This window comes from Lissotriton helveticus, chromosome 5_1, assembly GCF_964261635.1.
Source record: "Lissotriton helveticus chromosome 5_1, aLisHel1.1, whole genome shotgun sequence".
Lineage (NCBI taxonomy): Eukaryota > Metazoa > Chordata > Amphibia > Caudata > Salamandridae > Lissotriton > Lissotriton helveticus.
This window is the reverse complement of record NC_136065.1, coordinates 1,096,338,669-1,096,354,237: the sequence shown is the minus strand read 5'-3', so window position 1 is coordinate 1,096,354,237 and position 15,569 is coordinate 1,096,338,669. Positions and strand designations below refer to the sequence as shown.

At 44.1% G+C, this 15,569-nt stretch overlaps 1 protein-coding gene across 10 annotated transcripts in view; it reads left to right on the top strand.

Annotated features, from left to right (window-relative positions):
* The window catches only part of STN1 (STN1 subunit of CST complex), a 508,555-nt gene extending 493,630 nt beyond the window's left edge, over positions 1 to 14,925 (top strand). For all 10 annotated transcript variants that reach the window (XM_078643719.1, XM_078643715.1, XM_078643710.1 and 7 more), the window contains one exon: positions 14,244 to 14,925. In XM_078643719.1, coding sequence (XP_078499845.1) covers positions 14,244 to 14,401 — 158 coding nt within the window. In that variant the 3' untranslated portion in view covers positions 14,402 to 14,925. The remainder of the gene's footprint in view (positions 1 to 14,243) is intronic.
* Positions 14,926 to 15,569: the final 644 nt, after the last annotated feature.

The following is a 15,569-nucleotide window of genomic DNA, read 5'->3' as shown; positions in this document are numbered from 1 at the left end:
AAGAAGGTGGCCAGCGAGTCGCACAGGTCTTGCGAGGGTGGGGCGTCGTTGGTGTTGGAGCTGGGGTTGGAGAGTTCCTTCACGGTGTTCAAGAGCTCTTTGCTGTTGTGCACGTTGTTGTCTAGGGGGTCTTTGAAGGAGGCCCTTTTGGCGGATCTGATGAGGTGATGGTGTCTGCGGGTGGCATTCTTGTGGGCGGCATGGCTGTCCGGTGTTCGTTCACGGAGCCAGATCTTCTCCAGCTTTCGGCAGGTTTGCTTGGAGGCCCGGAGGTCTTCAGTGAACCAGCTGGCTTTCTTGTTGGTATGATTGTTGGAGGGTTTCTTGATCGGGGCGAGGGTGTTGGCGCAGTCGTTGATCCACTGTCTGAGGTTGCGGGCGGCGGTGTCTGGGTCGGTATGGTCGGCGGGTGGGCTCTGGGCGAGGGTGGTGGTTAGCTGGTCTTTGGTGACTTTGCTCCAGCAGCGGTGAGGCATCTGTTGGGTGCGGTGGTGCGTGGTGGGTTTCTTGAAGGTGAAGTGGATGCAGCGGTGGTCGGTCCAGTGGAGTTCGGTGGTATGGTTGAAGGAGACGTGGGGGCTTGCGGAGAAGATGGGGTCAAACGTGTGACCGGCGGAGTGGGTGGGTGTTGTGACGAGTTGTCTGAGTCCGAGGTTGGCTAGGTTGTAGATCAGGGTGGTGGAGTTGGTGTTGTCATTGTTCTCGAGGTGGAAGTTCAGGTCCCCGAGGAGGATGTAGTCCGTGGAGGTGAGGGCGTGTGTGCTGACGAAGTCGGCGATGGAGTCGCTGAACTGTGGTCGGGGTCCGGGTGATCTGTAGATGAGGGTTCCTCTGAGGGTAGTGTTGGGGTCGGTGTGGATAAGGAAGTGCCGTTGTTCGGCGGTGCTGAGGGTGTCGTCGATGTTGGTCGGGACTCTGAGAGTGTACCTGTGGACGATGGCGATTCCTCCTCCCGCTCTGTTGGTGCCGTCCTTGCGGGTGATCTTGTAGCCTTCCGGGACGGCTATGGCTATGTTGGGTGCCGAAGCGGGGTTCAGCCAGGTCTCCGTCAGGAAGGCGACGTTTGGGGAAGTTGAGTCGAGTAGGTCCCAGAGTTCAACGGCATGTTTTCGGGCGGAGCGGGTGTTGAGAAGGATGCATCTGAGGTGGTTGGGTTCTTTCCTGGTCGCAGCATGGTGGGGCGGATGCTTGTGAAGCTGCACTTCCGGCAGGTGAAAGCTCCGTGTGTGCGCTTCGGGGCGGCCAGGAAGCAGGTGTGTGATCGTCCGGTGTTGAGTGCGTGGAGGGTTCTGGCATCGTAGCGGTGTCGGGCGTCGTGGTGTTTGTGGTGTCTAGGGGTCCTGGCGCTGGGCACGGTCCAGGCACGGACGGGCACAGACAGGCTTGCCTTAGGTGCGCCAGCGGCGCTCCAGCGGCACGCCCGCTGAGCGCGGTGCAGCCGCATAGCAGCTTCCATATGAGGGGATGTGGGAGGGAGGAGCACCTGGGAGACGGGAGCGGGGCGGCGAATGGGATTGCAGGTGGGCCGCAGGGACGCAGCGGCGGGAAAAACGGGCAGGGGCCGCGGGAGAACTGGGCACAGGAAGGAAAAACAAGTTTAGGCAAGAAAACAAGTACAGTCTAGAAAGTTAGGCACAGGGGAATAAAAACAAGTCTGGGCAAGAAAGCAAGTACATGCACAGGGGAATAAAAACAAGTCTGGGCAAGAAAGCAAGTACAGGCACAGGGGAATAAAAACAAGTCTGGGCAAGAAAGCAAGTACAGGCACAGGGGAATAAAAACAAGTCTGGGCAAGAAAGCATGTACAGGCACACGGGAATAAAAACAAGTCTGGGCAAGAAAGCAAGTTAGGCACAGGGGAAAAATACAAGATTAGGCAAAAACGATGCAGGCAGAGCCGTGCAGCAGCTTGGGGAGCGACCTGCCTGCGAGCAGGGTCATAGGTCTACACCTTCTTGCATGAAGGCTGCATTTGATTGCCCAACCAAAGTTGTGGATGTCATCCTGGCTGCCAGGCACACTGTCATGACGTCTATTTACGACAGGTGCTGGACAAATTTCTGACCTAGTATCGAGTCCACAGGACAGACCCTTTACAAGCCAAGCTTTTGGTTTTTTTGTTATTTGTTTTGTCCTTGACCCAGCAAAGCCTTGTGGTGGCACTATTAAAGTTTATTCATCATTACTTTTGGCCTTTCTGCATATACTGGCCCAATAATTCCTGTTTAAATCACCTTGTTTAAAAGGTTTAATAAAAGTTTAACACATATGTACCCTCCCAAACTGTTTGTGATGCAACAGTGGGACCTTAATTTGGTCCAGACATTTCTCATGCATTCTTCCTTTGTGCTGATACACAGCTTTTCATTGCGTCTTCTAGCACTTACAACGGTCTTCCTCGTTGCGATCATTTCAGTTCCCCCCGCATGAGTGATCCTCATCCTCTCTCAGTGCAACCACCCTTCACAACATTTTTTCAGGCCAAACGGGTGCTGAGGACCAGGGCTGCCTTCTAACGTTGAGCAATGTATTACCCTCTGTGACGGGGCGGGTCAAACGACCGAGGGACAAACCCCGGACTCGGACTGGTGGACAGTGGCCCCGCTTTTACCTACTTCTGTCCCTTCTCTACAGCAGCCTAGTCCGTGCCTCAGAGAGGACTGGCCGGAGGAAGATGACGCTAACCTTTGGCAGCCCGAGAAGTTGGAACACAGTGCCTTTAATTGGGAGGATACATATGGCGAGGAACCGCCTCTGGCCCGCGTCACTTCCCGATCCACGTCAAAAGGAGGAGGAACCCAGGAAGCGACGGACGGCGTTTCCCCGGAGGAGAGAGTGTTACAGTGCGAACGGAGGAGTTGGAGAAGATTGAGCGAGGAGGACGAGAAGTACGAGACGGACCCGCAGAGGAACATCGGAGGGGACCCCGAGAAGCCAGGAGACCACCGATCTCACGAGTCGCCCCGCCACGCTCCCACGGGAGGAGCGTGGCTCCAACAGGTACGGGGCAAAGTAGCCGGTTGGGTGGGACGGAGTGTCCAACCTAAGGAGTAACCTGTAAATAGTGTACAGCCCGTGTATAGTCTCGAAAACCCCGTCTATTCCTTCCTCACGAGCACTAACGTTTTTGCACTTACCGAGGGTTGACTGCACTTGAGCACGTGGTTTTCCTCACACCCGCCCCGAAACCTCCTGAGCCCAAACCTTCCCTAACCCGGTCCTATTTCTTTCCTTCTTTTCCGGTTGCCGTGCCTGACGGAGGACTGACCCACCCGTCTGAAGACATCCTGGATCCTCTAAGGAAGCACGCAACAGACCCGGCTGCATTTGCTCGAGAGCGCATAACCAGTCGAAAAAGGAGATCATATATAAAAATAAAGCCTTTGTTGAAATCTCTACTTAAGGCCTCCGACTCTGTCTATTCGGCCCCGCCCACCCTTGTACACCCTCCCAATGTTTTTGCCCTGCTTCACCCCTTAAAAGAGGAGAAACTCTATCGACTTGACACCAAAAGTGCTTTAAGCTTTTACATTGATTGCCCTACACCATCAGTGAACCACCAGGAGACAATCAGTGTTTTGTGGGTTCTCTAGAGCAAAGAAAGTTCAGTTGGTGCAGAAAAGGACTCTGAGAGGTGAATAGACCTTTACATTAAGATCTGCTACGCAATGGTTAAAAAGCAGCCTTTGAAAGGACGAAAGACATTTTCCACCAGGGTCAGGACCGTCATTATTGCACTCACACTCACAGTGCTGAGTCTTGACATTGTCAAGTTTACAAAGCAGTACTGTCTTGAGAGTCAGGTCCGACAGGACGGGCATTTCTCCTGTTTGGTAAGGCAGGACTTTTTTCTGCCTTGTCCACTGCACAGACCTTCCACCTTCAGGAGGGGACTGCTTTGATATCTGTTGTAAAGGTGAGGAATCTGCAGTTAGATGTGTCCTTTTGAAAAACAAGTTACTTACTTTCTGTTGCTCTCTTTGTGATGAATACTCACAAGTTACTTACCTTCGGTAATGCTCTTTCTAGTGGATACTCTGTCTAACCACAGATTCCTTACTGCCCTTCCACAACCCCATCTTAAAGGGTCCCAAATTAGAGATCTGCAGGCTGGTACCCCCAATTGTTTTCTGCTCCACGTTTGAGGACATGGAAAGAGTCAAGCAAGAAACTGGTAGCACGCAGTGGTGTCACTTATATACTTCTCCACTTTATTAACTTTGGAGCGGAATGAAGCTAAAGCTGAGCCACTGAGCAGCGTGAAGGAGCACTGATATGAAAAATGTCTGGATCCAATCTGGCTCCCTGGAATACTCTAAAGGTAAGGGATCTGCAGTTAGAAAGAGGCCACACCAAATTAAAGGGAGGTGGGACGGCAGGGATGAATCTGCGGTTAGAGTATTCATGGGAGAGGGCTTTACTGAAGGTAACTTATCAACAGTGACAGTTGACACTGTCAAGTGGTCGCATTGTATTTGTGACACCATTAACCAATACATGCTTTTCGCCAAAACATACTCTGCATGATGGAATGTTTCAATCATTTTCATGCAATTTTAAAAGTAGAAACACATGTCTGAGAATGCAAACTTTAATTCATTTAAAAAGGCATGTCCTGGCTAAAGGTGACACACATGACATGGGGCCCATGGGGACATGTGCATATTTCTAAAGTTTTCAAATAAACGGGCTGTGGCTTTTAACCCCTTTGCTGCGGGGGTAATTCCCTCGCTGTGCTGGGGGGGAGAGGGGTGCGCACAGCGCCCCCATGCTCAGGACGAGCTCAGCTCGTCATGAGCCATGGCGCTCCTGTGCTCATGACGAGCTGAGCTCGTCACAGGTGCACCGGCTCCTGTGGAACGCTCAGCACAGCAGGGGAATTTTCCCCGCACCTGAGCGTTCCACGGGCCATGACGAGCTCAGCTCGTCATGAGCATGGGAGGGGTTAATTTACAAGTTGGCATTCTGTAACAGTACCTGAAAAGACATTCTCTGTGCTATTATCAGCAATATCTGGTGATGCACAGTGTATTTGTAATGGGGAATGAAGTGTAGAGAATAAAACAATTGTCTTTGCCCAGTCCTGCACCTCTAGATTCATCGCCACCAGAACATTAACTAGGATGTAGTCGCTCACAGAAGGGTCATTGGTTCTTGACTCAGTAGTTAGGAATGGAATGGGCCCCAGAAGTGTTTAAGTCTTGATTTGGAATGAAGTCTCTCTGCATAAATGTCTATTTGGTTTCTGCAGTAAATCATGTTCTGGATCCAATAACTAGTTTTATATACCATACTACTCATTCAGGACATCCTCAACCTGCCTCCTGCAGAACACTAAATCCATGCTGACAAATAGTCTCGATGCGCATGGGCCTCGGCAGTGGTTCTGAGTAATGCCAGCTGCGGATCCGGTGCTAGAGAAATGTTCATTATGGCTTGTAACCAGTGGCGGCTCCTTCACTATGGCGAAGGAGCACCGCCCCACTGCTGCTACCCAGCGGAGGTAACAGTGGAGAAAAAAATGATAATAAACAAATCTTATTACCATTTTCTTTTTCACTGTTTCCTCTGCTGTGTAGCCGAGTCACGGAACCGAGCTATCCTCCTAAGCTTCAAGAGGAGGAGTTGTAGACCCTACTAAGTGAGAATGATGGTTTGACCATCCATTTTAGGCCGGACAAACCGATATGCGCACATAGCATTTCTGCACCCGGCTGTGTTGTACTGTCTCGGGTTATGAATCAATTTTGAACCGTTGGGAGTATACTTGGACCACCATTTTCAACAATTTGTACAATCATGGTGCACATATATCAAGAACATGTCAGATTTTCTTAAAAAGCTGGAGATGATGCAGGAGTTTTTTCATGATGATTGGATACTCTGTACGATAGATGTTACAGCATTGTACACATCAATTTCCCACACAGAAGGAATGGAAGCTGTAGAGTGGGCACTACTTCAAATGGATTTATCACAAGATGTATGCATTTTTCTCATGAAATTATTGCAATTCTGCTTAAATAACAGCTGTTTTAAATGGCAAGACACTTTCTACGCACAAATAGCTGGGACCAGCATAGGTTTTTCTGGAGCGCCCACATACGCTAACATTTTATGGCGAAATTTGAATGAGAGTACATTTTGTCAAACAACAATTGGACAGATGGTTTAATACAATACTGTCGGTATATTGACGATATCTTTCTAATCTGGTCTAAAGAGCAAGGCAAACTAAAAAATTTGATTGATGAACTTAACACCAGAAATCCAAGAATACAATTTACATTCGCGGTCAGCACATCAGAAGTCAATTTCCTAGACTTTACACAAATTGACAACAGACATTTATACTAAACTGACAGACAGAAACAGCACATTGATCTATTCGAGTTTCCACCCTAGGAGTTTGCTTACGAACCTTCCATATTCGCATTTTTTGAGAATTAAAATAATTTGTTCAGAAAATGACATGTTGGAAAGACAATTGAGAAGGCACAGTAGTAAATTTGAGGAAAGAGGTTACCCTATAGACATTCTGCAACAAAGTTTGGATAGATTGACAATCAAAGACCGAAGCACACTTTTGACTCCGACTATAAAAAAATCAACCACAGCTTTTACTTTTGTTTCTAGATTTTCAACATCCTCCAACCAAATCAAAAACATCATAAACAAAAGGTGGGATCTTTTAAGGAATGAGAAGGATTTCAATGGGATCTACGAGGAGAAACCAATCTTTGCTTACACACGAGGAAAAAACTTGATGGACATCATCAGAACCCCGCCCAAACAGCTTCAACAAGAAATATACAAAGGCACAACCAGATGCTTCAACTGCATACATTGCCTTAACATTACATTAGGCAACATACTAACTCATCCTGTAACGGGGAAGAAAATTTCACTCAGACATTCTGCTAACTGTGATTCTATGCACTTAGTATACTGTCTCAAATGCCCATGTGGCAGAGCATATATTGGCAAAACTGAACGTAAACTTAAAACAAGACTAACAGAACACAAAAGTACAATAAAGACACAAAACAGATCAGCACCAGTCGCGAATCACTGGGTGGAAGCACAGCATAACATTGCCCAATTACGGGTACAAATAGTGGAGTTAGTACCAAAACAGAGGGACAAGACAATACGAAGAGATTACTTCAGAGGGAAACATACTGGATACATTTTCTCCAAACACTTATGCCGGTGGGATTGAACGATAGGTTAGATTTGAGTTGTTTCTTATGAGGTGAAGTAGATTTTACATACTGATGGGCATCCCATGCACCCGCAGGTAACACTATAGAGCTAGTAGACTCAACACCATCACAGTAGACTAGCATAGACATTTACAGGGTCCTGCCCTCTTAGGCATGCTCAGGAGAAATAACTATGAGATGAACAACAGATCACGGGAGTCAGAAGACTAAATAAGAGTCATAGGTTTACTTGAGTTCAAGATATATATATACGATCATTGGAAAATGTTATCAATATGTAAGATGTTGTGTGAAGTAGATTTATATCCAGTCCTCTGAGTTTAAATAGGGCTTAGTTTGATATATGTACCTTCATGTAGTGGAGATTTTCTTGTTTACATATCATAATAATGTACTATACAAGAAGATGAATACAATGTTACTGATATATATTTTCTTGGCGAGAATATATGGACAATGCTTGGTAACTTTAGTCTTTGCATCTGTGTTTTGTACAGGTCGAGTTTGTAAAACAATTGACATTCATTCATTTCTTATCTGATGTTAATTATCGGTTATTTCCTAATGTAGACATCCAACTTAGAACAGTATATGTAGTGTTCTTTGTAAGAGTAGTGAAATAGGGATCAACTATGTTTCAGAATTTTGTCATCATCTATAATATTATCGCATACACAGGGGTATTACTAGTCGTCAATACTCTAATTTGCCTGAAGGTTGAATTTTGTAGCGGAACTAAGTTATCATCTTTACTCGAATATCACATACGCATTATATATAGCAATGTTCTTGGATGATGTAATTCAACGAGATGGAGATATTCATATTACTCGTAAATAACAACGTGATATCGGCCGTAATGCATTTGATGTAACATGATTTTTGATTGTATGTATCCACATGCAACTTGACATTACTTACATGCATTGGGTTTAGTTTAACATGAAAACTATAGGTATGTGCTCGCGTGCTTTTCCATATAACATGCAGATATATAGTGGTACATGAGACCATTCATCACCATAACACGATTATTTACAAGCCGGGATTACCACAGTGTCCAGTCTACAAATTATATGGAGATATATTCGATATTTACTTTATGTGAGAATGCAATGCAATACTACAAGTCCCATAATCCCCACAAGAGTCATGCCCACGGTCGTTCTCTCTTTTCGGTACCTGCACTTATTTAGAGTTGTATGATAACCTTCCGCGTTACTTTGCCGTAAGGTTTGATGATCGAGCTATACACAGGTTTTGGCAATTCCCGTACTCGTGAATATCAGCATTATAGGTAAGGATTGAGATACAACCGCCTATCTACATTTAGTTTTTATTGTAATTAAAGCTCCGCACACGCATAATAGGGTAGACTATGACATATTTGTCTCAATTCGATTAACAGTAAGAAGTCTTGAGGCACCAGTACGAGTACTCTTGGGTTAGTTTACATTCGCCCGAACATTTCCCTGCGAGGTATGTGACCATTTTTATCATACATGAATTTGGTTTACTAAACGAATATGAGCCACATAGTCAAGAAAGCATTATTGTACGCACGTTTACTGTGCAACACAGGATTATTTTTAATATCCCTGCATCCTCAGTGATATTTGCAAGACACAGTGAATAAGTGGACTGTGGTACTAATCGACCTCAAAATGTTTTTCCCATGATTAACTCTTTGGATTACTCTGAGATAATCTAACGTAAGAACAACTAAATTACAGGTTCAGTTGAATTACACGTTTATCTCCGTTTCTAGGAACACCACGTGTGCAAAATTCGTGATCTTGGATTCTGCTTATATCACTAAAGAACAAGCAAGCCAGCATTGTTCTTTCCCGGTACATTTACTTGTGTACGTTTATTTCTTAAGATAGGTTTTGACACTTGGGCATAGATACTCGCTCACTGCTGATGACTATCTTCCTAATTAACAACTCACGCATAGCTCGCATGAGCAGGCATATGTGGTATAAACACATTAAGACTGATGGTTAAGCTTTTTACCTGCACGTATCATTGGGCAGATAAGGTTTCGCATTTCTATCGCTAAAGGGCACCCCGGACTGTGTCTTTAACATTCAATTCATGCTATATGAAGTAAGATGTCTAAAATTACTTGCACTCATCTTTATAGGATATCGCCCCTGACGAAGGGACCAGTTCCCGAAATGCATTGGGCATCGGCTTCAAAAAAAAGAGAAAAACACCTTTATGAAGAAAAGATTCTTTTGCATTTCTTTCTGTAAATAGGCCCATTGATAAAATAATGTTACATGCTATGGAATGAAATAGTGTTAACTAAAATACATTCACAAGTATTGAATATGATGTAATGTATGTTTATTCATGCACAATTTTTAATCAAATATGGAATCATGATACACAAATGTGATTTATGAAGATCTGAATATCAATAAATGTAAATAACATGTGAAAACTTTAACATTGTGGAAATATTGTGGAAATAATTTTCTTTCCTAGGGAACAGTGCGCATTACTTGCAGACTTCTTCTGCATCCCCTTGCCTTTTCAAGTAACGGTGTTAGCCAACACTTGTGTGTAATGCAGCACCCCAACCAGATTAATGTATCAACTTAACTAATTTAGCTTAAATATTAGATAACTTTAGGTGTGCACCTCTATCCCTAAGCATAGTGATGGCCAGGACCGCCACTCATTTTTGGGGATAGGGACTTTTATTTTATCATCAGACTTAAATCCAAAGCCTAAAGGGGGAAAAGAGACAAGGAATAGATAGGTGCGTACATGACAAATGAAGCTGCAAAATCGAGGTAAAAAGTCTGCAGTAGGTGTAGTGGAATTGTGACTTAGGGAAATAACATTTTATTTATTTTTATCTACCAGGGGAAACAAGTTCTAGTTTGAGAACTACAGCAGCTTACCCTCCTTCAAAAATGCAAGTGTTAGAATGATGTTCACAAACAATTTGTATACGTACTCTTAGCATTTTGGAACAAAACTTGAGTGTGCAAATTGGATGCAAAAACAATTGTTCATAATTATCGTAATCAATACATCTACCTACCTTAGGAGCTCCCAGGTACCCACGACTAATACACAACAGCGGAAAATGGTCCATTCCCGTGGGTTTGTGATTTAAATTTAGAGAAATCTTCGAATCCTGATTTTGTAAATAAAGAATTGAGATTTGTAACACTGATTACACGATTTCTAAATGTACTAGATGTAATTTACGACCGCAAAAATGTTTCTGAATGGCGCCTTATAAGGTTTATTGATTTATGTAGATTTTATGTGCATTTACTATGCATTTATTTTGGGAAAATAGACAAATTAACATTTCCTGAATATATATGCATGTGTACCCTTTAGTAGGAATCCATTACTCCCTGAGTTCCTGTTTGTCTTCCTGACTTTCATAATAATGTGTTCAAACCGTGGGAAATTGAGAAATGGGCAACCTGCTACAAACTTTAGCAAAGTAGAAATGTTCCGTACCAGTCCCTTTTGTGTATCATTTTCCTTACATTACTCTATTCCTTCTATCGATCCATTTAGATGCATACTACCAAGATGTTCAGATATCAATTGAAAACATATTAACTTCAATAAGGGATTACAAATGTAATCTGCAAGAATTATCATGCAATACTTTATACTGAGAAACAATTGACCTGCAGCTAACCCCACCAAGAAATATTTTTACCCAGATATGCTAGCATTGGAATGAGAATGAGCTTTTATCCTAGTCCATCAATAAGTATAAAATCTATTGGGTGGGTTTGGGAATTTTTGACATGCACACATTTTTGCATGGTCAGTTATTTTGCAGTTTACTTCATCTGAACCTAATGCCCTTTTCATTTTTGACGCAAAAGCTAGGCTTCGTACATCCTGTCTAACTGAGCACGTAAGGACTCAGAACTCATGAGATCATATATAGAGTGTAGAGCCAGTCTTCAGATCCAGATTCAGATCCAGACCACTGTCTTTGTCTAGCGTGGAGGATGTGGTCCTTAACTGTCCAATTGCTGGGGAGCGGGTTATGTCATATGTCTACCTATTAGACCTGTCACTCTTTCAGCCCTATATTAGTTTTCTACACTCTCATGTCTAATCCTACTCTTTCCTAAAGGGCATTTAGCGCCATCTATTGAGACTGTCTAGTGGCTTTGGCATGAACGGCTACTGCAAGGTTTTTTTCTTTCTTATAGGGGACATTTCACTGCTCCCATTTCCCCAGTGTGGAATAATTTCATATTTTTGATTACCAGTTCTATTGATTTCACACAACTTGCATACCTTCCATCGCCACCCACTTGCATCCATCCAGGCATCCGACATAGCGGCACATATAATAACAATTATTAATTGGTCCACAGACCATAGTGGTCCTACCATTTCCCCATATCCATTCATGTTTGTAGGGCCAGCCTGTGCCTCATATGTGGGTCCTTCTTGTGCCACACACCAGTCTAACCCCTTCCTCCATTAACCATCATCTGAGCACTATTCGGTTTCCAACTACGAGCAATGTCTCTCTTCGCCACCACTGTAGCTATCTGTCATGCACGCTTCTTCTTTGTCTCGGAGGTGTCCTGGAGTCACGCTGCTAAGCACCCTGTCTCCCCCGTCACCCTCCAGGAGTCAGGAATAACCACTAACACCCAAAGGGTAACAAGGGGGAAAACAGGGGAACAAAACAAGGGTAGGAGGAGGAAGAACAAATAGTGCTCCACACTCTTCTTCCACTCAGAGGATGGTTTATCTTCTGAGTATGAATCTGTAGTGAAAATACAATAACAAGGAATGAAAACAATCCCCTCCCGTAATGGTCCCAAAAAGATATTAATGTTATATGTATGTACCTTCTCGATAGTGGAGAGAGCTGATAAGGAAATGAAGTAAACAATATGGGTCCCCAAAATATCTTCCTGGATATGTATCATCCGATACAACATGCATCTAAACATAAAAGGACAAGATCAATAAAGCCTAATTGGTATGGTGATAAGATAACCTCTTCTGTGTATGACACTCACCAATGAGACTGTCGCCTACGCTGTAAATAAACTTCCCCAAGCTTCAGCACAGAACGGTAGAGCAATAAACAAACCCCACTCAAAGATAAGTGGTCAGAATACGTGGCGAACAGCCCAAGCAAACAAAAATCAAATGACTAGTAAACTGCACTAGTAATCCAAATAGGTCCAAAACAATATAGCGAATAAATCAGAACAAATGTCAAGAAGCAAGCCGCTTCTTAGACTTACGATACCACGAACAGGCGCAATATCTCGAGACAAACACGACCTCCTTCCTCCATGAAACGCTAGCTCCTCGGACGCCTAAACCATGACCGGAACGAAACAGGATACAGCTGGCTAAACGCGAAGCGGTTCCCAATTGTTTGGGGCGGGTTTAAGTCTCGCATTACATGACGTCTGTGCATGCGCGAACACTGCGCATGCTCTAAATCTCCTGTAGACACTTTTGCCAACCATTGCCAACCACGTCTATCTCGTCTTCGGCAATTCTGCCGATTTGAGTTTTGCAGGCATGACACTATCCCAAAAACGGGTACCTCTGGTGTTAGCAAGGTTGTCCAGAACTCCCAACAGAGCCTTCCTCTGTGACAGGATGAGTGTTTACCCCAAAACTCGAGAGACTGGCGCATTATTTGTTTCCAACATTCACTGGTTACGGGGCATACCCACGCCATCTGGAAGAAATATGCATTTGAGACCCGTCATCGGAAGCAAGTGGGGGTCTCCAGTTTCCCCACCTGCCATGGTGACAGGGTGAGTGTTTACCCCAAAACCCAAGAGACTGGCACATTATTTGTTTCCAACATTCACTTTTTAAGGGGCATACCCACGTCATGTGGAAGAAATATGCATTTGAGTCCCGTCATCGGAAGCAAGTGAGGGTCTCCATCTTCCCCACCTGCCATGGTTTAAAGGGATTCCTGTATGTACAGTGCAGGTAGTTCAGTTGAACAAGTCATAGGTGAGATGACACCGCTATCTCACGGGCGGCCATTCAGGCTAATAGCCAATTTATAACCTCTATAAGACCAATCCAGGCTTTCCACTTCCTCCTCAAAGGGGTGAAGACGTCGTGGGCATTATTGACCATGGTGCGATAGATTTGTGACACCACTCCCTCCTCCATCTTGTCCATCAATATCTGGGCTTTCAATGGGCTATACTCCGGGAGTGCTTGAAGATCATCTTTATATACCGCAAGACAATGTCTGATTTACAGATATTTTTGGAATTGGGTTTTGGAGACAGCGTATTGATGAAGGTCATGAAAGGACCTAATGTGGTTCTCTTCCCACATGTTGCCTAAGGTCCTTATTCCGATGTTGTCCCAGGTTTGAAATCCTTGGAGAATAGAGGTGTGTTGAAGGCAGCGACCTTCCCACAGTGGGGTTTGTTGGGTAAGTGTAGTGCGCCATTGCATTGATGACAGTGCCGCCCGCCAGGACTGACAGATTACCCTAGTCAGGGATTAGGGATTTGATATCCGTAGAGCAGTCCCATGACTTTGTCAAGGTTTAATAGAGTCACCTCTGTCCTATCCCCCGGTCAGCTAATCGTTGATCACCAGGAGGTGCGTGGCTTGATGGTATATTTGGACATCCGCCTTTGCCATCTCTCCGTAATAATACGATAAACCGCATTGGGTCAAGGCAATTCTGGGAGGGCAGTGGCAGCCTTGTGTTGGCCTTGACATGCGACTGATTGGTTATTTAAAAGAAAAAAGGGTTCATGTAATTAGCTGCAGTCTCTTTTAACAGGAAAGCTCTTTTTACCCAGAACGCTGATGCAGACATAAGTACTAGTTCCTATTCAACTTTCCACAAAACCAGTGGGGGATATGTTTATCATTATTAAAAGAATTCTAAACAATGTATGAAAAGATTGTGCTATCTACTGTAGATTCCTATTTGAGTTACTGAAAATTGATTAAATATTCACGATCGCCTTCTTTACGATGTTCTTTTGTTTTTTGTAGATGCTGAAAAAGGTTGTCACATCTTACACATCCTGAACTGTGTCCGGCAGACGTACAGCTCTGGTGTGAGTGAAGCTGTGATGAAGCGTGTTCTGAATACAATGGAGAGTGACAGCCAAATTGTGAGCACCATGGAACTACACTACACCGTCTTCTAAAGCAAAGAGAGTGTGCAGCCCCTCCTCCTGGCAGATTTACGAAAAGAAACCACAAAACAGGAAAGGACACAAGACCATGAAGGCTTCGCATTGAAAACATGTACAAATCCTTGGAACTAGCAGAATAAACGCATTTCATTGAAATGAAATTGGAGATGTCCTTGGTAATAGTGCTACATTTTCACTAATTTAATCTGTAACCCCTAAAAATATTAACTCTTTAATAAATTTTAGCACATCAAATAAATTAAATGTTTTTAAAAAATTACACTGTGAACAGAAAAAGGTATTAGTGTGTTAAAAATTGTTTCTTTTTAATAAAAAAAAACCATGGACTATAAGTGAATATGAAATGGAACAGGCCTGCATCGAGAGTTGTTGGAGAGAGCTGTAAATCGAACTAATTGCATTTGCATCCAGATGCACGTTTTCAAATTGTTCGGTTAAAAAAAACATGTTTTCGAACCAGTAGTTTAGCACGTGTAACCGTGTATACCCAATAAAAGTACCATTGCTTTTAAGCCAAATCATGATGTTGGAGTTTTATCTAACACTACCAATATTATTGGAATTTCTAAGAAATTTGTCTGGGGGATGGGAGATTGCCTGGCAGGGTCTGACTGGCCATTCTAATAGTCTGGCACTTCTCTGTTAGGCTGTAGTCTACAACCCTGACGGTTGAGCCCAGTATCCCCTGCCTGTCCCACAGCCTTCTGAAAACGGCTGTGGCAATATGTATATATGTGTCTGTGGAATAGAGCATGCTACAACACATGCTTTTACTTCGCGTTCCATTACAACGTGATGCATTTACAATGCAAGTCATTATATCGACTTGCTCTAGATGGCTCTCCAACATTAAGAATATTATACTTTACTATTACACCTTTAGGAGTCCTGAGGCGGAAGCCGGGACCCAGTCTAACTAAATTGTAATTTACTGACCTTTGGTTTTAAAAATCGTTTTTCCTCCGCAATTTGTTTTATGTGTATTTTAACGGCTGCCTGCACCGCTAGAAACCCTCCTGCGCTCGCCTCCATTCCCGACCCTCCCGATCCTCCATACAGCCGAATTGGGCTGCTGGAACACGGGGAAGGACCGGGCACTTTTGGAGCCGCCATCATGGGTGGGTGCAGGGTCGGCGGGCTAGTTGTGGGGACATCACCT